This window comes from Galeopterus variegatus, unplaced genomic scaffold (genome assembly GCF_000696425.1).
Source record: "Galeopterus variegatus unplaced genomic scaffold, G_variegatus-3.0.2 Scaffold1225, whole genome shotgun sequence".
NCBI classification, from domain to species: domain Eukaryota; kingdom Metazoa; phylum Chordata; class Mammalia; order Dermoptera; family Cynocephalidae; genus Galeopterus; species Galeopterus variegatus.
In genome coordinates this window covers 96239-120123 of record NW_007727336.1, presented here as the reverse complement: position 1 = coordinate 120123, position 23885 = coordinate 96239, and the positions used below count along the sequence as shown (strand labels likewise).

Below are 23885 nucleotides of genomic sequence, written 5' to 3'. Positions count from 1 at the left end.
TGAACTAACTGGCCAGCCCCATTTTTTCTTTACTTTATATGTAGGGCAGGCAGGTTATTTTAATCTGAAACGCCAAATAATGACAAGTGATCACAGTTGGGTTGAGCCTGTAAATAAGGACAGTGACCATGTTTTCTTCCTAGCCCAGAGTCTGAGTCCCTGGTCTCAGCTGAAGTTTGCAGGTTTGGGGGGATGGTCTGGCTTGATGCTAAACCTCCATTCTACTCTCTTAGTGTGTCTTTCTGTAATAAAGTGGAGAGAAACCTATAAGCTACGTTTCCCAGACTGCTTTACCGTTAGGGTTCTGGATGTGTTTTAGTTTGGGCCAAGCACATGCACCTAGAGAAGGCAGATGTGAGATGGAGGCTGTGCTAATGCTGGCAAGCAGGGTCATGAAAGTAATTTTTCTGAGCAGTGTGGACAGAGATCCCAGTGTACAGACAAGAGGTTCATAAGTGGCAAGAGGGATGGTACAAAGCATCTAATCAAGTGTGGATCACAGTAGGTGTGCAAAATATTATAAAGAACCAGCACAGGTAGTGAGGCTTCCTGACCATGGCTCTTTCCAGGTCCTCACCATGTTGATATACCATGGGAGTGAGTGGATTCTTCAACTTAGAAGAGGAAATGGCTCTCCTCATTGATCTGGTTCTGCAATGTGACATTGGGAGTCATTCCTCAAAGCTTTCTCAGTTCTCAACAATACTATGCTCAGATTAACATTTCGTCAAAAACAAAAGTCCTCTCTTGCTTAAACTAATCTGTTCTCTGCAACTGGATCTTAATACATTAGGTAATGGTGACAGTTCTTAGAAGGTAGTAAGGACACTGTCAGGAAATGTGAAGGGTTTGAGATTTTACCCAATTTGCAAGCTACCAGTTAGCCTGTCACAGTTTCATAAATCCTGGCAGAAGACACAAGATTCCTTGATCAGAGACAAAGAACTTTATTACTCATAGCACAGCAACATCATGAGCTTCATGTTGCCATCAGTTCCCCTTGCCCCCCAGGTCCCATGTGGGTGATGGACAGTGGCCCAGGTGGCTGCTGAGCATGCAGTGCATTGGCATCACAGGTGAGGAACCTCAAGTTTAGGTAATGGAAATCTTTTATAATCTTTTTACCTGGAGGGAGATATTATCTTTATTATATTGGACAGTGGATGAACCTGCCTGGGAAACATTATCTTCTAAGGCTATACAACGTCCTTGAAAAACATAGTCCAGAACAAAGACTGTCATAGCCTCTGCTCAAAAAGAAACGCAAGAGACCCATGTAGAACTGTTTCTCAACAGACATCAGCCAACTTTTCATTAGAACTACAGCCACTCTTGTTTTAGAGCCCAAACCAGGTTTTATCTTTTAAAAATACACTTTAATCTAGTCATGGAATTTAACATTTATATACAATCAGGGGCTAACTGGTAGTATGCTTTCTATTCATTTCAGCCATGAGAAAATATAGCAGTCACCATTAAAGATATCCAACTATAAATTACTTTTATTTCTCATTAAATGAGCACAGAGTCATTAGCATATTAATAACAGATATGTTTATTATTACATATCCATCAGTGCGGCTTTCAATACCACTTGAAACATGCATATCATCCTAGAGACGATCAGTTTTCCAGTGCTTCTTATTTGATATACATTACTGCAAAGCCATTATAAATTATTGAGGAGGTATTTGGTTAAAAAAATAAACAATAAATCATACTGCCTATATGAATTAACTCTTGTTAATGGACAAGAGTTTAACAGTATTTATCTGGTAATTCCTATGTTTAACTGGAAAACATCATGGATGTATTGCCATAATTTTCTTTTTATATTGGTGCAACCTTCTACATTTTTTGCAGAGTTTTATAAAGTCATTCATTATTGTAGCAGGTAGTTTGATGCAAAGATTGTACTCAATTTATGAAAGTCCAACAAACCTCTAAATATTTTAAATTAAACCAATTATCAATGAAAAACCCGCTGAAATTTTTTTGAAAATGGTTTTTGAAATTTCTATACTTACTCATGGCAGTAAAATAATTCTCTCAAATTAAGGCACTAAAAGGGCAATGCAACTCCCATTGAAAGTGTTCTAAGAATAATTTACATTTTAAACAGTGCATACATTTTTTTCACGTTTGTTAACTTAATGTCTTTATCACTTAAAACCACAAAGAAATACATTATACAATTACAGAAATGATGTACCCCACAAAATGCTTTTAAACTTGGTTCTTTTGTACAGTTAGTTCTTAATGTCTCTAGTAGTAAAATAACTCAATATGGCTTGGCAAAAATGCATAGATTAAACGTAATTTTTTTTGTCTTCTCCCATTTCCCAATCTATAAACTTGCTGAAACATATACAGTATTTTGTAAAGCATAATGTAAAATATTTAATTTCTCCATCAAGTCCACCATGGGCAATCAACAGTAAATTTAAATTCTACAGTGAGGGCACTGAAGTTCAAGTGATATCACTGCTTTCTTAAAATAGTTTTGTATAGTCTTCCAAGAGCACAAAAACTTCAGTCATTAAAAAAAAAACTTTAGTTTGTCTCATTTTGAGATATTTTCTTTACTCCTTCCATGAGCTGATCTTGATAGTGACGGCCATTCCACTTGAAAGTGAAAGTCCCTTCCTTTCGCTCATATGAGGAAAACTGTTCTATCACAATTGACAGGCATTTTCTTAGAAATTCAAAAAGGCAGCACCTTTTTAAAAAAATATATCTAGCTAAGCTTTCCCCCAATTGTACTTGCATTACATAGTAATAATTAATCTAATCTACCTGTAGGCAAACCCGCAATTAAAAAAAAAAATCCCTCAGTGTGCTTTTGTGCCAAAGCAATGACAGAATAACAGCAATCATAACCCTGAAGCCTGTGATATTTGTGTCAAAAATACAGCCCGTCTGCTCTGCATCGTTAAAGAAGCCTGGTATGTCAGGTAGCATCTCACACAGTTCCACAAGGCACTAGGTCACACGGTTAACTGTTGGGGGGAAAAAAACTAATTTAAGAAATTCACTCAGTTTAAAAATACAAGAAACAAAAATAGAAGGAAAGGTAAATATACATTATTTATAAACAATTACATAAAATTTGAAAAACAGAGAAAAGAAAAAATACAATTAGTATTATCTCCACTTTGTTTCTTCTCTTTTTCAAACACACTTTCTTACTCAGCTATATTCCTATTTTAGATCATTTTAGATCCAGCTTATATCCTATAACCAGGGCACGGTTGATATAGCATTCTACCAAATTAAGTCCAGAGTGAGGCAATAATACACTGGAGTAATATGGGGCTGAAGAATACAGAACAAGGAAAGGATATCAGTCATTTCAAAGAATTAAATTAAGACTTAGTTACAACAGGGAGTGAAAAAAAAAAATGGATGAATTGATAGTTTTAAGCCTGCTTGGAAGACGTGGGTGACATTAGCAGAGGCAAATTAGTGGTAGGTCTCAGCTTCTCAATTCAAAAATGGGCCTCTTTAGTCTAGGGATGACACTCTAAGGAAAGTTGGTATTTCGTACAGGAGAAAAAACATAGGCTTTAGAATTGGACAAAAATAGCTTCCAATTCATTGGTTGTATAATCTTGCGCAAGTTTCTTAATTTCTCTCTCTGTTTTTTTTTGGTTGGCCAGCAGAGGGAATGAATCCCAGATCTCAGTGTTATAAACCACCATGGTCTAACCAACTGAGCTAACTGGCCAGCATGAGAAGCTTAATTTCTCTAAGCCTCATTTATTCATATATAAAATGAGAACTTAATGAAATATCATAACTTTCCTACAAAAAGGGTTTAATTATGTCCTGTAACTATATCATAGGACATAAGATATTTTTGAAAATTCCATCAAAAACAGTTATACACACACACACACACCCAAAGTGGGACTTAACTGGGAAATTTTTAACAGTATAGTCACTTATAATATCAAATAATTTTGATTTTTAAAAATAAAGAAAATATGAGCAAAGTTTTATATTAACCTATTTGCATTGAAAAAAATATAAACCACTGGTTGGTTAAAACATTAAGGGCTAAATATGTGCCATGTATATCAACCTATGACAATAAAATTTAACACGAAACTAAATAAATATGACATTTATTAATATTATTAATTTCTAACAGATATCACAAGTCATATATAAAGACCTAGCTACACATGATGCACTCTGGCAAAAAGAAGAATTAGACTTCTGATTTTAATAAATGTCATCCCATCATTTTCCTATTGTTAAAAGGTTAACATTTCAATCCTTACCTAGTTTTTCCAGATGAATTTTTGACCACTTTCCGGAAAGACTGATTTGCAGTGGATCTTGTAGAAAGTGTTCGAGGGGAGGCACGAACAAAACCAGATGGTGGGTTCTTAGGGATCTTCTTTACTAAATGAGTTACCCATTTCTTTTGTTCATCCTGAGAACATGCTAACAGCAGCATATCTCTTGCTGATGTTACATCATAACTTACTATATTAAGGGAAAAAAATAAGCACAATTAAGGCCATATATTTTTTAAACCCTGTCAAATGCATAATTTTTCAAATTCTTAAAGTTTTAAAAGATCCACTATACTTAGGCCGGCCCGTGGCTCACTCGGTAGAGTGTGGTGCTGATAACACCAAGGCCACGGGTTCGGATCCTATCTAGGGATGGCCGGTTTGCTCACTGGCTGAGCGTGGTGCTGATAACACCAAGTCAAGCAAGGGTTGAGATCCCCTTACCGGTCATCTTTAAAAAAAAAAAAAAAAAAAAAGATCCACTATACTTAATTAAGCTTGGACAGTATCTCTTTCTCCTTAATTTAATTAAGGCTAAAACTTTAAAAAGAAAAAAGTCACAAATAAAAAAAATTAAGTAAAATCAGAAATACAAAAAAAATGCAGAAGTGAAATGAATATATTTATAGAAGATAAGTTTCTTATCTTAAAATAGTCTGTATTTTTTCCCTCAAGCTACCTCTACTAAACTAGAAGATATTTGCTCTACAACATGCTGGTCCAGGTAGTGAAAGCTAGACAAAAAACAAGCAAGAGGTAAAAATTCAAAGAGGGAATATAGTGGAATATAGCTCTTCTCTCCAACTCAGAATACTTTCCTAGTTTTTTTTTTTTTTTTAACAAGGGAATGATTCTCTTTAAAAACATTATGCTCAAAGCTAAATCTGTAGCTGTGAAATGATAGCTGCATGTTGTTTAACCAGTGTCAAAATATCACTTCTTATACTCTTTAAGTATCACTCTTCTTATACTTAAATATCACTCTTTACTGCTTGGTATAGAAATCACTACACTTGAAAAAGTTATTTCATTGGGCCTTAAAACTAAATTTGTTATAAGTTATAAAAATACTTATCAAACCTTACCTTTACATGGAGAAATTAAGTCCTCTTTCTTATCTAAGTGATCTCTGTGGCACTTAACATGACACCTTCGACACTCTAGGGCAGGGGGTGGCTTAAAAACATGCCAGAGAGGTTTGGCACAGGCCTCGCAGTTGGCAGGAAAGTGGTAGAGTGTAGGAATGAACTCATGGCCTTTGTGATTTTGGAAATTCGTTTTTTCAGCTTGTTGTACCGGTTCCATCTCTACATCTTTTCTACATTCACCTTCATTTGCATATAGTATCTACATTCAGGAATGGTGAAAAGATAAAAAAGATCTTAATCTGCACACAAAAGTTCCAAATGTATAAAAGCATTGCTATATTTTACTTTTATTTCACAAAAACAGAATACTTATGTAAAAGAGCCTTTAAAATGATAATCTCAGACTTTTACCTGGAATATTTTAGGAATTTCTTCAGTTTCAGCTCTATACACATCTCCTTGGGTTACAGGTCGAACATGAAACAATTTACTAAAATGGAAATAAGTATGATATAGACCACTGTAAAAACTCATTTATAAGCAAAACAGACATTGCACTGAAGAGGACATAAGCACATAAAAAGATGTTCAACATCATTAGGGAAATGCAATCAAAGGCAACTTACTCTATGTCCAATACCATGGATGGATTGGATTGCTCCTTATCTTGTTCATCATTATAGAACAAAATTTTTTTGCTGCTTACCACAACATACTGAAATGAGAAAAAAGGAGGAAGAGTTACAAGAGCAACATTAACTTGGTTTAAAGTGATATGCATATTTGCCAATTATGTCTACATTATCTTGCATTAATCTAAAATCAATGTTAATAATAGAGCAGTTAATACAAATTCTGTGCTTTAAAGTAAAATATATAATAAAATATCAGAAAAAAAATTAGGCATATGGTACCTGTTTCTTCCAGCCATATCGTTTTATATTTCCTCTATTTGGTACAGAAAGCCAACCTTCAATTCTTGACTCTAGGAGAAAAAGAATATATAGTAGTCAGTCTTAAATTGTAACAAAAGGAAAAACTATTATATGTTGTCTGACAGCATGCAACAGGCAATTGAACACAGCTAAATGAATAAATGCTATAATTTGCTCTTCCATGCTTCAATCACACAAATCAACTTTAATGGCCATACAGATATTGCAGAAAAAAATTCCAAGCCACTTTTCCCGTAAAATTAACATTTAGTACTCAATTACAAAAGTATGAAGTAACAGTATCCTTAAGAGCCAGGCAAAACTGTAATGGATTGCAGCTTAAATGGGATATGATAAAGAAGACTTTAAGTATCATTTAACATTCATATAAAAATACTCAGCCAAAAAAAAATTATGCAGCAAATGGAACAAATCAGAGCCATGATTTACAACAAGAAAGAGCAAGCAAAAGTACAGAAGTGTCCTATTACTCACAGAAGACAAGAATAGAAGATAAATAAATAAGGAATGCAGGCAGAATCAACTAGATATAAAGAATAAGAGATAAGCATTTTATTTGTTTTCTCAGTACAATATTCTGATAAACTTTCTGGTAAAACACCCATTACAATTTGGATAAAATTGTCCAAATTTGGTTAGGAAGAAGCACTTAATTCTACTGGTAAGTCCAATTAAAATTCTTCTCAAACTAAAGAGGTATAAAGTTTTTTAAGTCTGTGAAACTATAGTTTAATAAACAGTAAAAGAGCACAGAATTCAGTTGGTCAACTGCTAATATTTCACCTGGTTTGTGTATACCAGAAATTTCTTGGCTGTTTTGATCAAGGCATTTTATAATAATTATCATGACTACTTAATTAATGTTTATTAGAAATCTCTGGGGATAAACATAATTCCATTAGAAATGGTTATTTTAAAACTCAATTTAAGTGTTTTCTATATCTATCTTCTTATATTTAAAATACAAAAGAATAAGAAAGTAAACAACTTTAAAGAATGATGCTAAAATGTGACAGATTATACTATAGCTCAATCATGATCCTGATGGGAATATATATATCCCCTTTCTACATATAACTTAAAAGCTGTAAAGCTCAGTCTTACAGTACTAGTAACAATAATAGATAACATTTACTGAACATTTATTATTTGCCAAGTACTTTACAAGTAATGTCTCATATTTAATACATGTATAATCCTATCAATATAGGATATTATAATCCCAGGAAAACAGGATAGGTTCTACTGTCACTTCAGTTCAAAATAACCCTTCTCGGGCTGGCCCGGTGGCGCACTGCTACAGTGCGCCGCTTGGGAGCGCGGCGGCGCTCCCGCCGAGGGTTCGGATCCCACATACAGACTGGTTCCCGCTCACTGGCTGAGCGAGGTGCGGGCGCAACACCGAGGGTTGCGATCCCGTTGCCGGTCCCGGTCCGGTACGGGCGCGACACTGAGGGTTGCGATCCGTTGCCGGACATGAAAAAAGACAAAAAAAGGAAAAATAAATAAATAAATAAATAACCCTTCTCTTGTCCCAACTTTTTTCTTTTTTTTTTTTTTTTGGCGGCTGGCCATTACAGGGAGCCAAACCCTTGACCTCAATGTTATCAAGCACCATGCTCCAACCAACTGAGCTAACCAGCCAGCCCTCAACTTTTTTAATTGCTGCTTTTTAGTTCATCAGTAATTATCTTGTCTCCTTACACAGTTCCATGGTGAGTTTTGTAAGAGCAAAATTTGTTTTATATACCCCATAGTATCTGACACATAGAGGGGGTACTTGATAAATATTTGTTGATTATTCTGCAATTCTGCCTTTTTCTGAAATAGCCAATTAAAGTCATTCTCTGTAAATAAAGGTTACAAGTTAAAAGCCAAATGGGCAGTTTTATATTAAATAACATGCAGAAAGCTGCTGATCATGTACTGATCATTCACAGATATTTTATCTTACAAAAGTTATTGCTAGGGAACTTTCCTATTAGTGTGGAAAAAATTGCAGCTCTTGTTTTAAAGTGTGGTTTAAAAAACATTAAGATGAACAAGAGTTAGAATGAAAAGTAGTCTTAATATTTGATAAAAGGCTGTAATATCAGTAATTCCTCACTGAAAATAAAAGGTATGAAAGCCTATGAATCTTGACATTCATACAAAATTGTATATGCCCAAATAGCCCCTCCTCCCCTGTTATTTCTCTGTGAGAATAACTGCCAAAAACATTTATGCTTTCTGGCTCTAGGTTTGAGTTAACTTGCCAGTGTTTTCTTTAACATATTTTCACTGAATTTTTATGTTACGACAATCTGTCATTTCAGTGTTCCTATAGAAATTTTATATATCAAGAGAATTTCATAAATCAAATAAGCCCAACTTTTGTATTTGCTTATACTTAAATGAAGAAATCTGGAATTCAAATAAAGTTGTCAAGAATATGTGAAGGGTTTTGCCAATTTAAAACAATAATATTGAGGTGGAAAATTTTAGTTTTTCATTCTGGTGAATTCCCTCAGAGAAGCTAGTGAACTAAGCTCAATGATAACAGATAAAAAATACATACTAGCTTCTCCTGTTTCCTTTCCTTACTCCTAAATCTTAGTTGCAAGTAAATATACTTACCAGTTTCTTACATATAAAGACCTCTCCTCTAAAATCAGAACCACTTGTGATTTTTTTTTTTTTTTTAAAAGATGACCGGTAAGGGGATCTTAACTCTTGACTTGGTGTTGTCAGCCCCACGCTCAGCCCATGAGCGAACCGGCCATCCCTATATGGGATCCGAACCCGGGGCCTTGGTGTTATCAGCACCACCCTCTCCCGAGTGAGCCACGGGCCCGCCCAGAACCACTTGTGATTTCTTTTTTTTTTTTAAAAGATGACCGGTAAGGGGATCTTAACTCTTGACTTGGTGTTGTCAGCCCCACGCTCAGCCCATGAGCGAACCGGCCATCCCTATATGGGATCCGAACCCGGGGCCTTGGTGTTATCAGCACCACCCTCTCCCGAGTGAGCCACGGGCCCGCCCAGAACCACTTGTGATTTCTTTTTTTTTTTTAAAAGATGACCGGTAAGGGGATCTTAACTCTTGACTTGGTGTTGTCAGCCCCACGCTCAGCCCATGAGCGAACCGGCCATCCCTATATGGGATCCGAACCCGGGGCCTTGGTGTTATCAGCACCACACTCTCCCGAGTGAGCCACGGGCCCGCCCAGAACCACTTGTGATTTAAGTGGCAATCTAAATTCCAACTTTCTTATTACAAAACACAAAAATCAGCTTCTGCAGTAAAGGCAACTCATACTGAGAACTTCTAAGTCTAGATACCTTCAGTAATATGCTACAGAGGTACAAAGACACGTTGGCTCCAGATTTTATACAATATACATGTAAAGCAATTTTAACTTAAAAAAAAAGTAGATGTATATTACTGCGATGTCAGCAATTGATTCCTTTACCCAGATAAGGTAAATCAAAATTCAATACAACCAGTTTAATTTTTATTTTTTTGGTGGCTGGCCAGTACAGAGGGTGAACCCGGGACCAGCACCACACTCTAATCAACTGAGCTAATCAGCCAGCCCTCAATACAAGCAATTCATACGTCAAAGCTAAACCTCTAAAGACTACCAAAGTTAACTTGGATATACCACATATGAAAGTACTTCAAAAGAAACAGAGGTAGAGAACCATTTCAAAATATTTTAATTACACTCAAAACTGATACAAAAAAGAAAATGAAATCAATCAATGCTCAAAAATTCAGATGTGCTATTTCCAAATCATTGATTAGATTTGGGCAAAGTGAGAAACCCTCATATATTCAAATACTGGAAACACACCAAGAAATCTACCATTTTCAGGTTTTAGTTACAAAGCCTGAGATCAAGCTAGATGGGAAAGAGAATGATGCAGTTAATTCGTAAGACATAATAAACATTAATGGAGTGTCAATACCAAGTGTTTTTCCTAATGCTTCATCTACTTCTACATTCTCTTCAGAAATCTAGCTCAACAGTTCCAAAAGAAGGAAAGATAAAGAATGATGAAGGAGAGAAAAGTTATCACATTAAAGTTTTTGTCACCTAGGCAATAGGCAAACCATAAATATATAAACCTTTATATATGGTTTAAAAGTATATAAACCATAAGATAAAATTTTATTTTATTTTATTTTATTATTATTATTTTTTTTGTCTTTTTCCGTGTCCGGCAACGGATCGCAACCCTCAGTGTTGCCCCCGTACTGGACCGGGGACCGGCAACGGGATCGCAACCCTCGGTGTCGCTCCCGCGCCTCGCTCAGCCAGTGAGCGGGAACCGGTCTGTATGTGGGATCCGAACCCTCGGGCGGGAGCGCTGCCGCGCTTCCCAAGCGGCGCACTATCCAGTGCGCCACCGGGCCGGCCCCATAAGATAAAATTTTAAATACAAAGTCCACATTAAGAGTAAACTTTATATTTGCACAGTGCGCTACACCACAATGTGCCACAGAACCAAAGGGAGGATGAAGACATAAAAGAATTAAGCGAAGTGACCTTAAGAACTTAAAAGAGCTGTAAGTCAGCAAAGGAGTAACTTTTTAAATAAGATTTCTAGAATTGGGAAATTTAGAGGAGAGATTTAATCTAGTTGATGACAAGATGACCACTGAGAAGATTATAGAGGCTGAACTCTAGATGATAAATCTAAGGGAAATAATGAAAGTCACAGTATCAGTTCATCTACCCAACTACTTAAAACCCCATCTAATTGAACTAAAAATCTGACCCATGTTTCAAAAAGCCTTAACTGTTTGGTAAGCTCAAACTATTCAAAGTTCTTTTTTTAGTATGTCAAGTCATTTACTAATTTTCTAAACTTAAGTAAAAATTAATCATTAATCATTACCTTCAAGAAATCTTTTAGACACTTGTATGATATGTAACTTTCTCATATTAAGAATGCATATCAAAAAATTTTAACAATTCCTCCTAAATATGTATGACTGCAAAACCTTAACTTTATTTTCCAGGGACTATTTTAAAGCATCTATTAAATGGTGGATGTCACACAGATTTTCCATTAACTATCAAAATATCTGAACACATAATTCTGTTTATACAACAAAATAAAAAAAAAATCTGAACACAGAGGGAAATAACATTGATAAGGATTATCCATTATTTTCCACTTCCAACATAAAAGTCAAGGTTAAGCACTACTGAGATCTTTGTAAAGTTTCAAGATTGAGAATACAGTAATAGGGAAAGAGATAACTAACTGCTCTAATTTTATAGCAATGGAGAATGGCTACCAGTACTTTTTTGGTTTGGACTTTAATGACCTTATAAAACAAAATCCCTGAAGATACACTAATATTCTAAGGAACGGAAATAGAGTCAGTAAAAACATTTTTAAATCTCTGTGCTGACTGACTCCTAAGTCAATTTATTAGGTCAGGATTCTGAAATCTAAATGGATTCCTAACCTAAGTCTGCCCGTCAAACCATCTGATGATCCTTTGACTTTAGCCTTTTGGAATAAGCAAGGGTGGAGGACAAAACTCTTCACCTTCTTCTTCTTTAGAGGTCCCACCAACTCATCTTTCAATTCAAATCTTCTAAACAGATTTTACCAGTAATGTATCACTCTCTGAAATACTTAACCTAATACTAATAAACTAAGGCACACAGAAGACATTATAAATAAAGTTAAAGGGAAATGGGTGGAATTAAAAAATAAAAAAATGCGGTCAGGAGTTTAAATGACATTAATAACTCCAGAAGAATGTTGGGGTTAAGGAAGAGGGAATCTAAACTAAAATTTCAGTTCAACAACTGAAAAAATGTAGCCAAATATCTTTAAAAGTCATATTCTTAATGATGATTAAATCTAACCTTAGAAAGATGTTCAAACAACAGTGAAGCTAGAAGTTCTTATTAAGTCCAAAGTGATCCTCTGATAACGAATGGAGTGCACCTACTACTTTCTCAAGAGGCTGGTGGTTTCAGGAAAGCAGAAGGAATTCCTTGACCATTAAAGTAAGAAATATTCCTTCCCTGCCTTTCCGTTCCCAGATACCTGAACTTGGGCCAGCAAAGTTAAAATCACTTCCCACTTTGAATCCCACCTTTTCTTGACCAAGAAAGATAGCACAAAATATTCTAAATAGTCTATCAAGTTTCTTAAATCAAATTGTCAAAAAAAACAATATCTGTTAAAATAGAATCCCTATATCAAACGTGCTGCTTCATAAATATCCTTCTATTCATGTGTTATTCAGGAAATATACTAATTAAAATCTATTTTCAAGTTTACAACCACGGAAATAAAACTTCCTAAACCCTAAACTAAGAATGTGTAGTGTGTCAAAAGGTACACATGTGTATGTACATGTATATTTACATAAATGAGTAATGCAACCTCCTTATTTTCAAATTGAAATTGCAGTAAGTGTATTTCTCATGTCTGTTAAAAAGACACAAATGTACAATAGCTTTACTCTACAATTAAGCCAAAAATGAGGCTATGTTTATTTTTCTTTTTCTTTTTTTTTTTTTTAAAGATGACCGGTAAGGGGATCTCAACCCTTGGCTTGGTGTTGTCAGCACCACGCTCAGCCAGTGAGCAAACCGGCCATCCCTATATAGGATCCGAACCCGTGGCCTTGGTGTTATCAGCACCGCACTCTACCAAGTGAGCCACGGGCCGGCCTTATGTTTATTTTTCAATTGATTCTCCACTACAAAAACACACAGAAAAAAGTCTGAAATCCTAGCCACTCATTTCTGCCCTCATTTGACTCCTGTCCCCCTTACTGGATAGCCGAACCCCTTTTATGTACTTCTCTAAATTTAAAACTTAACCATGTCTGATTAAAGTTTATCACTACTACATTATGTAGGCTTCTATCTGTAGCTGCTGTGGCTCTGGTTATGAAGTACAGTTTTTAGTTTTAGCACAAGAATACATAAAACAGCTGCTTCTCATGAAAACATGTATACTTTTCGAATAGCAGCTTTGATTTTCACTATGGAATTAGGCTGCTCAATATAGTTTCATAAACTTCTTCAGGTTTCTATACAGGTTGAACTTCTCAGGTTTATTTTAATAGACGAAGAGTGCTTATCACTGCTTTTACTCTATAAAATGCATTAAGTACACAATCATCATTAGGCCTAGGCTATCAGAAACAAGAATTCCTTCTCAAGGATCTATGGACAAAATGACAAAGAGGTAGAAAACCAAATGAAATGCACATTAATATCCATGACATTTAAGCAAACATGAATGACATGACAGAATTATTCTTACCTGGAAGGTTTCCATCAGTTTCATCAGCACCAGGAAAACTAGCAACACTCGTAGAATCCGAAAGGTCCAAAAGTTTAGCACGCAATTGCTCAATATCACTCTCTTTGCTAGCCAACTGCATCTGAAGCTCATTCCTATGTGTACATTCTTCTACCAATTGCTATTTTTGAAAAAATATCATGATAATATTATCAAGCACAAGTAATTTCCAACACTAAAAATTAACTGAAATATAAAATAAGTAATCTAAATTGCTAATACTAAAACTTTACTGTAAACTTCATAAATGTTTACTACCACAGTATACTACCAGTACACTGTAGAAATGTAAGTTCTTTCTCAGTACTCCATTGCTTGGATAAGGTCCTTTTCTCTTTATTTTAAAACAATTCTTGTTTTTTGTTGTTGTTGTTGTTATACATAAGGCATTAAACAAACAAACAAACAAAAAAATTAAAGCAATAGAAAATGTTTTGCTGGCTCCAAATGAAATAGTTTAAAAGGGACAGAAATGATGGAGTCAAAGTTTAGATATAAATCTGTCTAATATCAGAGACCATGTTCCCAATTTTGTGCTATTAACAAGCCAGGAAGTATCAAAAAACTAAACTTGTTATTTTGATTTCAGAAAAGTGGACCTTGACTAAAGAAAATAAATAAGGTACAATACTTTAAAACCTCTACCCCAACTATAGTCAATACTGTAAAAGCCATATCCCAATTTCAGTCTGAAACCAATGCGGCAAAGCTCTCAGTTATCTGTCTTAAAGTAAGGTTACTTATCAACCAGAGGCTACTGGGTAAAAATTACTCAAGCTATGTGGCTAACAGGCAATAGAGTTATCTTTCTAGTTTTTCAAGATCATGGTTCATATTAGAATAATAATGATCAAACTGTAAAGAGTATAAATTAAAATATCCATTTTTATACAAGAAAATCCAACCTAAATAAGATAGATAACAGGTATGTACAGTAATAATTAAAAACAATACTCCTACACACATGCACGCACATACACACAAACCTTACCGCTTGCATTTCATTCAGTTCCTTCTGATGTTTCACTACCATCTGGTTGAATTTTTCTCTTTCTTGATTGAGTTCCAGTTGTAGCTTCCGATTTTCCTTTTCTTTCTTTCTCAAATCTTGTGTATTAGCTTTCTTTCTATCAATTTTAAAATCTTTTCGATTCATTATTTCTGCCAACTTGTTAACAGCCTATTCAAATATTAAAATATTATTATAAGAATCTATATTATAGTAATCCAGTTTAAATTTCCACTAACAATGTATTTTTTTCTTCAAAATTGGGAAGCAGAGCTTTCTGTGTACATGAGAATTAGAACAACCCAATGAAGGCTGGGATATGACGACTGGTAGTACAAGTAACTAATATTGACTCATCTCACTGTTCAAATGTAAGAGCTACATAGGCCTGAAAAATCCATTCATTGTTCAGTAATTATTCAGCATTTATTACATTTCAGGCTCTCTGATTTGTGGTAGATATAAAGACAAAAAAATAGTTATGTCCCAAAGGCATCCTAGTCCAGTGGAGAAGACAGACAAATAAGAATTATAGTGCAGAGTGGTAAGTAAGAAGAAAGAGGCATGCGAGGGTGCTATGGGAACAGTACCCAACTAAAACTTGGAGAAGTCAAGCTTCCTGGAGTGTCTGTGTATGTGTCCACATATGTTTCTTAAAAGACAAACAGGAGGTCGATAAGCAAAGAAGAAAATATAGGGATGACACAACAAGCAGAGGAGACAGTACACAGGCAAAAAAGGCCCAAGGGAATTTTTTTCCTTTGGACAAGTAGGAAAGTATGGAGACACAGCACCTGACTAGGCGATACCGATGCCCTTTTGAAATGAAGGAAGATGTAAATATAATTGGGGCTAACCCCTTTTGCCAGAAGGAAAAATATATATAGAAACTGAGATAGAACTGTTAAAAGCATGTAAAATTAGGTACATGAACTGTAAAACATAAGTCGTGGTACATTTGTTCTGCAGTGATATAAAAATAAATAAATATATATATTTTTTCTATTGAGGCAGTAAAAAGTCCTAACCACCATAATTTAACATATAGATTAGGTTCCATTGAAGACAAGAAGCCCCTGAATAATTTTAATGCAGTTAAAGCTTACTACATGAAACTTACACATGCATATTTGGATTTTTTCTAATACTAAATCTAACACATATTTATTTCAAAAAAACCAAAAACAAAGATATACTATGAAGCAAGAGAAAAGCTCTTGTAATAACACCTCTGCTAAAGCATTCTCTTTTTTTCCAATCTGCTGTGTGCATACCCTTCTAGGCTTACCATGTATACAAACAGATTACACATATATTTACATTAAAAAATGGAATCCCACCATACATTCTGCACTGCAACATGCTTTTTCATTTAATGCTATAACATATATCATAGGAAACACTATTTTCCCATGTCATTACATACCAATCTATTTCATACCCTCCCCCGCCTCAGTTATGACTTAGGATTCTTCATTTCTTTTCAATGGTTCCTTTGCATTCCATCCTATTGACATATCATGATTTATCAATACTACCTTAATTGATGGTTGGGTTTTTTTATTTTTTCACTATTGTTGCAGTAATTAATTTGTATATATTTATTTTAAGCATTTGTATAGGATAAATTTCTAAATAGGCAAAACTGGGTCAAGAATCTGCACATAAAAGTGTTTTATTCTGTTAAATTGTTCTTATAGTTTATTCCCTCATAGAGTATGTGAATTTTTCCCCATGTTCTTGATAAACCTGGGTATTATCTCATTTAAACCTCTGTTTACTTGACTGTTAAGAGGGTGTCGCATTATTGTTTTAATTTTTATTTCTTGGTGTATTATCAGGGTTGAACTTTTAAAAATCTTTACTATTTTTCACTCAATTGTCCCTTGCTTTTTTTTTCTACTGAATTGTCTTTTTCTTATTTGTACTTATTTACAAATTTAAGTGTTGTACATATTCTTGCCAGTATGTTTTCTTTCAACTTATGTTGTTTTGGGCTCCACAGACACTTGATTTTTTATATTACAAACGTCAGTCTTTTCCTTCATGGTCTGTCTTGGTACAAAGCTAAGTAAAACCTGTACTGAGAGATTTTTAACAGCTATTAGATGCACTTTTCAAAGATTAGTTGCATATGAAGGACTGATGAGACAGAAAGAGTAGATTAGTGTTGAGGAAGCTATTATAATTTTTAATAAAAAGTAGAAAATACTTTTTTGCTGTAAAAATCAACTGAGGTACTCAGTTTATGAAGAATTTGAACTATTAGATAACTTAGTTAAATGATAAGATATTAAATTTTAGTGAAAAAAACCTGATCTGGATGGATTATTAAATACAAAGCGAAATTATACAACCAATATTCTAGAGTTTTTTACTTATTCCCAAATCTTCTCTTTTGGCTTCAGTCAAGTGTGTTTTCCCTTTACGCAATTTTACTACTGTCAATGATAGGTCTTCTATCAATCTCAAACATGTGCTTACCAGACAAATTACTAGACAGTCTAGCTTTCTTAATTCCAGTGAAATCATGTTTCCTAGATAAGTGCTCAATATTTAATGGGGGAAGAATTTACATTATTTGTATTAATAAAAAGCTTGAAGCTTATAACCTCGGTTTTAGGAAGAAGTACATAAAGAGCAATTACTAACTCTTTGAATATATGATACTCAAATACAAACACCTGGAAAAGGCTGAAAGATGTGTACCTGTGTTTTAAGGGTTCGTTCCGTACTGATATTCTTTTCAAAAGTAGCCTTAAGATTATTGATTTCCTCCTCCTTCTTCAATTTATATTCTGTCAATGCATTATATGAAATGTTATTGTAAGGCATTAAATAATTTAATTTCTGCATTCCAAACTAACAATGTCCTTAATTATTCAAAATAGTATATACTACACAGTAACTTTCAGTAACTTCATTAAGATAATTCTACAGGCTACAGAAATTATTTAATATATGAAAACAGATATTTCAAAAACCTAACGCACAACATAAATAAATCAAGTTTAGTGATTAATCATTAGCTAATATTATGCTTTAAAGAAAAAAAAACCTACATACCTTCCTCTGCCTTCCTCATTTTATCAGTTAGCTCTTCATTTTCTTTTCTTAATAATTCAATATCTTTGGTTAGCATGCTGTTCGTTTCTTCAAGCTAAACAAAGCACAAAGTAGTCTAAGCTATAGCCTTTTCCCTATTCTCATATTTTAAAGCAATAATCTTTAAAATAATACTTCACATTTTCCATAGATGAGAACAGATCAGACACTGCTTAACTACAGAAAATATCTGGTTTCCAGTTATAAATATGTGTATATAATTAAATTCCAAAATATTTTAAAACAATTATTACCTTCTAAAAATTATTTCAGTGTACACATATAGATATATACTTGAATGAAAGGAAAAAAATGTAATGGGAAGAGAACTACACTGGAAACTAGAACATTTGTACTTAGTTCTAGCTCTGCCATTAACCTACTGTCTGACCCTGTGAAAGTCATAATCTTTCTGGGCATCAGTTTCTTCATCTGAATAATGAAAATGACAATAAAAACATTTATTAATTGTCTATATTTAGTAATGTATTTATTGACCATCTTCTGTATATTATTTCATTTAATCCTCATATCAATCATGTGGAATAGGTATTATTATTTCTACTGTATAGATGAGGAATCTGAGGCTTAGAGAAGTTAAAGCAACTTGCCAGGGCCACACAACATTTTAGGGGCAAAGCTGGGACTTGAACCTAGGCCTGCTTATACCAAAGCACTTCAGAAAGAAAAAAAAAAATCTCTCTAACTCCCCTTTTTAGCTTTGTGATTCTATAGTATATTAAATATTATAAACCTCAGAAATAGGTAATTGTTTGTAGTACTGGTTTTCTTATAATGGATTTGTAGATTATCCACAAAGAATTTCTCATCCCCAAATGGTTTCTCTGAATCTCCCAGAATTCAGAGAAACTGAATAACTGGCCCATAAAATCAATTGCAATGTACGAGTGTGCTTCAAAAAGTTCATGGGAATATTTGTATTATCGTTCAACTTTATTTTCCCATAAACTTTTGAAGTATTATTGTATTAAGAGAATAACAAATGGCGCCGGCCCCGTGGCGCACTCGGGAGAGTGCGGCACTGGGAGCGCGATGACGCTCCCGCTGCAGGTTCGGATCCTATATAGGACTGGCCGGTGCGCTCACTGGCTGAGCACGGTGCGGGCAACCCCACACCAAGGGCTGTGATCCCCTTACCGGTCACGAAAAAGACAAAAAAAAAAAGAAAAGGAATAACAAATGAATTAAAGCTATGCATTTTTTCACATAAAATAAGATCTACAGCCAGAAAGCCCAATATACTGAATATCAATCATTAACAATTGTTTTAGATTATACGAACTATTTTATACATCAATACAGAATGACAACTATATATAAAGTATAGGCAAATACACATGCACACACATTCACCCTAACAGTTTTAAGATGTGACCTGTTTTCATTTAAATCAGTTTTGGTTATATAACTTACCTGACTATCACACTTACCCGACTGACAGTGTGATCTTTATCTGTAATCTCTTGTCTATTTCTAGAGGCAGCTTTTTTGCTTTCTTGGGTCAATTCAAAATACTGTTCTTCCAAAAGCCCTCGAGCCAGCTGCTCAGACTCGGCTTTTGTTTCTGCTAGATCCAACTGAGTAACAAGAGCTTCTCTGCAACAGATTTTTCAGAAAAATGAATGTAAACAAATTCAGTTCATTCTTCCAACTTAATCATATGCTTAAAAACACAATTATCTTTAAGTGGTAAAAATAACTAAGTACTTTATTGCTTAAAATAAACTGAATCCATTGCAAACTTTGCTCAAAAGCAATGAATTTAATCTCTCATACTCTGAAAAACTATAAAAGTAAAGAGCTACTTAATTTTCTATCTGCTATTGTGCTTAACTAAGAAAAGGTAATAAAGCAATGGCAAGCAGTCTACTTTTGAAAAGCAATTTGTTGTGGCTCTGGAATGGAAAGCAGCATGGCACAGTGGTAAAGTCACTGGCTAATAAGTCAGGAGGCCAGACCGGTATCCTTATTTCTGTTCTATCACTAATTAGGTAGGGATATTGAACAAGTTCCTTATACTTCCTGGAGCTCAATTTAACCAAATCTATAAAATGAGAGGGTTAAACTAAATTATTTGTGAGGTCCCTTCCAGCTCTGAAATTCAATGACATTACGTAGACGTATAAATAGGTTTGGAAACCCCTATGAACTACTCTGGGAATGTTCCTTGGAAATTACACTTTAAAACTTTTCATAATTGACATTCAGACCAAGGTAAGATCACTCCAGTTCATGCTCTTCCCAAAGAGGCTCTCTTGGATGAGCTATTTTGGTCACTATTGTATCACCTGTATACAGTAGGTGCTCAATAAATGTTTTTGAATGACTTTCATCTCCTATTTTCTAGTAAGGGAGAATTACAAATCAAATTTTCTGCCTCAAGCCTAAAGAGGGAGACATATAGTATTCACCAAAAAAAGAATATTCATTCACTCATTCACCCATTCACCCAACTATTTGAATGTTTACTAAGCGCCAAACCCTGTCCTAGGAATTGAGGCACACAGCAAAAACAAAGTTCCTGCCCTCCCAGAGCACATATTAGTGGGGTGATACAGACAATTTAAAAATGAACAAGTAATATACAGTATGCCATAGAGAATAATAAAAGATGAAAGGTAGAAAAGGCTGTGAATGTGGTCACTATTTTATTACACAGTGATCAAGGAGACCTCTCTGCTGAGATGATATTAGAGAAGAGATATGAAGGAAGTGAGGGAGTGAGTGATGCAGGTAGCTGGGAATACAGTCCTTTAGGCAAAGGGAACATCAAAAAACAAATGCCCTAAGGATGGTCTGAAGGAAGCTAATGCGAGCAGAGAGATGGGGGAAGTAGTGAGAGATGTAGTAAAAGAAGTGGAAGAGAGAACAGACACTGTAAAGCTTTCCAAGATATTATAGGAACTTTGGCTTTTATTCTGAGTACTCTGATGTTTTAAAAATATCATTCTTCTGGGCTGGCCCGGTGGCGCACTTGGTAGAGTGCGGCGCTTGGGAGCACGGCGGCGCTCCCGCCGAGGGTTCGGATCCCATACACAGACCGGTCCGCTCACTGGTTGAGCGCGGTGTGGGCGCGACACCAAGGGTTGCAATCCCACTGCCGGTCGCAGTATGGGCGCGACACTGAGGGTTGCGATCCCGTTACCGGTCACGAAAAAAGACAAAAAAAAAAAAAAATCATTCTGGCTGCTATAGTCAGATCAGATAGTAGGGGAACAATGGCAGAAGGAGGGAATAGCAGTTAGGAGTCTACTGAAGTAATCAAGATTGGATATTATGGTAGTTTGAACCTGGTACAAGGCATGAGAAGTGATCAGATTTGATATATAATTTTTAGTTACAGCTGGGAAAATTTGTTGATGGACTACATGTAGAGTATAAGACAAAAAGAAGAGTTTACAATGACTCTAAATTTTTTCAGTTAGGAGTCTACTGAAGTAATCAAGATTGGATATTATGGTAGTTTGAACCTGGTACAAGTCATGAGAAGTGATCAGATTTGATATATAATTTTTGGTTACAGCTGGGAAAATTTGTTGATGGACTACATGTAGAGTATAAGACAAAAAGAAGAGTTTACAATGACTCTAAATTTTTGACTTAAACAACTGGGAATAATAAAATTGCTAATTATTGAAATGAGGAAGACAGGGAGGAGCAGGTTGGCAAGGTGAGGGAATCAGAAAGTTTTTCTGGACATATTAAGTATGGGATATTTATTAAACACACAAACAGAGATGTCAAACTGATAGCTGGATACACGAGTATGAAATTCAGGGAAAAATGTACTTGTACACTGATGCTATTTAAAGCCATGAGGCTGGATGAGAACAAGTAGGGATGATCCCCTGAGTCCTCTATCCTCTAATGGTCTCAGAAATGAGAAGGAATAAAGGAGCAAAGGAGGTTGAAAATAGTAGCCAGTTCAATAAGAGAAAATAGTGTGTGGTGTCACAGAAGCCAAGCGAAGAAATTTTGTCAAGATCATGACCAATTATTTCAAATGCTGCTGTTAAATAAGGTGAGGACAGAGAACTGACTACTGTCTTCAATGGGAAGCACCAGTGACCTTAAGAAGGATGGGGGTGAGGAGGGGAAGAAGAGTAGAGTGATAAATGCAAGTCTGACTGGATGGAGCTCAAGAGAGAATGGGAGAAGAGGATTGAAGACACCTGGCATGTCACTTCTCAAGTAAGTGTGCTATAAAAGCAAACAGAAAAGATGGTACCTGGAAGTGGTTATGCAATTTAAAAAGGATTATTTTTAAAGACAATATTTAACTGTATGTTTTTATAACAATGAGAATAACTATAGATACTTGTATCTGAATTTGATGCAAAGTGGTAACCCCGGATGAAAACTTGTCACTGCTATACTCCAAATGCCTAGAAAATTCTCTGGCTCATAGAAAGTGCTCAGAAATTTTATTTATTTGAATAAATGGATAGATGTGTAACTTTTCCCACTCTGATTTCCTTCCTTCCTATGCCACATTTAAATATGCTCAAGTTTATGCTATCTTTTTTTAAAAGGGCTGTCCTTCACATCTCTTCTGGCTGCTACTATATCTCCTTGCCCTAACAGCCAAGTCTTGAATTTTTTAATTTAACAAATATTTACTGAGCATCACATGTTGCAGGTACAATTCTAGGTGCTAAGCATATACAAATGAATTAGAACTAAGAACAAAACATTTGAAAATTCTGCCATTGAACTTAACGACTTGGAGGAAGACAACAATAAAAAATATAAGCAAATTCTATATTAGGAGGTGTAGTAAGTAGATTGAATTTGTCCCCCTAAAACTCATTGAAGCTTGAATTGTGTCCCCAAGCTTTATGTATTAGAAACTTGGCCCCACTGTGACTGTTAGGAGGTTGGGAAATCCTATTATGATAATTGAAAGGTGAAGCCTTGAAGAGGTGATTGGACTGTAGGACCATGCAGTAGTGAATGGATTAAAAACGATGGTCAGAGGCATGGTTCTGAGGGCTTTAAGAGGAGAGTCTGTCTGTCTCTTTCTTGCTCTGCTTCCACTTTCTTGCAATGTGAGACCCCTGGGTCACTGTTACCACGACCAGATGGACTTTGTACTTCCCAGCCTCAGAAATTGTAAGCAATAAATGTCGTTTTTCTTCACAAATCACCCAGGTCCATGTATTATGTTATAAGCTACAAAAATGGACTAATACAGGAGGGGACAGGAGCTACAGAGAAAAATAAAACAGGGAAGGATGCATGAATTGGGCAGCAAGGTAGTGGGTTGGGGATGTTGGCAATTTTAAAAACAATATTCAGGGAAAGCTTCTCTGAGATAATGTTTAGACCTAGATCTGAAGAGGGTAAAGGAGTAAGCCTTGTGGAGGAAAATGTTCCAGGCAGAGGGAAGAACAAGTCCAAAGGCCCTGAGGCAGAAGAGTACCTGGTTTGTGAACAGTAAGAAGGCCAGTGTGGCTGTTGTGTATATCGTTTCTACTTCTACACTTTTTTCTTGAAACAGTTTATTCCCCTAGCTTTTGTGATACCCTACTCAGATTTTCTCTTACGTTATTGGTAACTTCTTACTTTCCTTTCCTCTGCCCATTCCTTAAAAGTATAGGAGCTAATGGTCTTTCCTTAGCCCTTGTATCTTCTGCTCCTACACTAAGGGTTACAACTTGCTGCCCGGGAGGACCACATGAGTCTACAAAAGTGTCCTCCACTCCTCCCTCCAGACATACACACACACACTTAAAATAGCTTTGGGTCAATATTTTACATAAAAATCAAATTCCTGGATTCTCTTGAAAAATCAGAAGATCCTGGAATACCAGGCCAGTGTTACCATGTGGTAGCAACTGGTTAGAACTGAAGACGTGAAATTTTCGGTTTGTTATAATCCTCACAATTCACACAATGAATGTATCCACACTTAGACTTAACTAACTCCCACCCAGTTACACATATGGCCTCATAGGTTCATGAGTTTATAAGCTGAGATACACAATCACCTTAACAAATCTTATCTTAGTGGTTTCAGTATGCAACGATTGTCTAATCAGCCTCAAGTACATATCTTTCCTCTTCATTCTAA

The 23885-nt window shown here is 35.3% G+C and overlaps 1 protein-coding gene across 1 annotated transcript in view; it reads right to left on the bottom strand.

Annotated features, from left to right (window-relative positions):
* Positions 1 to 927: 927 nt before the first annotated feature.
* ROCK1 (Rho-associated, coiled-coil containing protein kinase 1) overlaps positions 928 to 23885 on the bottom strand; it is a 96230-nt gene continuing 73272 nt past the window's right edge. The window contains exons 21-31 of the mRNA XM_008575709.1: positions 19243 to 19408; positions 17753 to 17846; positions 17396 to 17484; positions 14669 to 14857; positions 13639 to 13798; positions 6307 to 6377; positions 6019 to 6107; positions 5804 to 5882; positions 5390 to 5651; positions 4287 to 4494; positions 928 to 2999 (exon numbers count right to left, since the gene is read on the bottom strand). Coding sequence (XP_008573931.1) covers positions 2996 to 2999; positions 4287 to 4494; positions 5390 to 5651; positions 5804 to 5882; positions 6019 to 6107; positions 6307 to 6377; positions 13639 to 13798; positions 14669 to 14857; positions 17396 to 17484; positions 17753 to 17846; positions 19243 to 19408 — 1411 coding nt within the window. The 3' untranslated portion in view covers positions 928 to 2995. The remainder of the gene's footprint in view (positions 3000 to 4286; positions 4495 to 5389; positions 5652 to 5803; positions 5883 to 6018; positions 6108 to 6306; positions 6378 to 13638; positions 13799 to 14668; positions 14858 to 17395; positions 17485 to 17752; positions 17847 to 19242; positions 19409 to 23885) is intronic.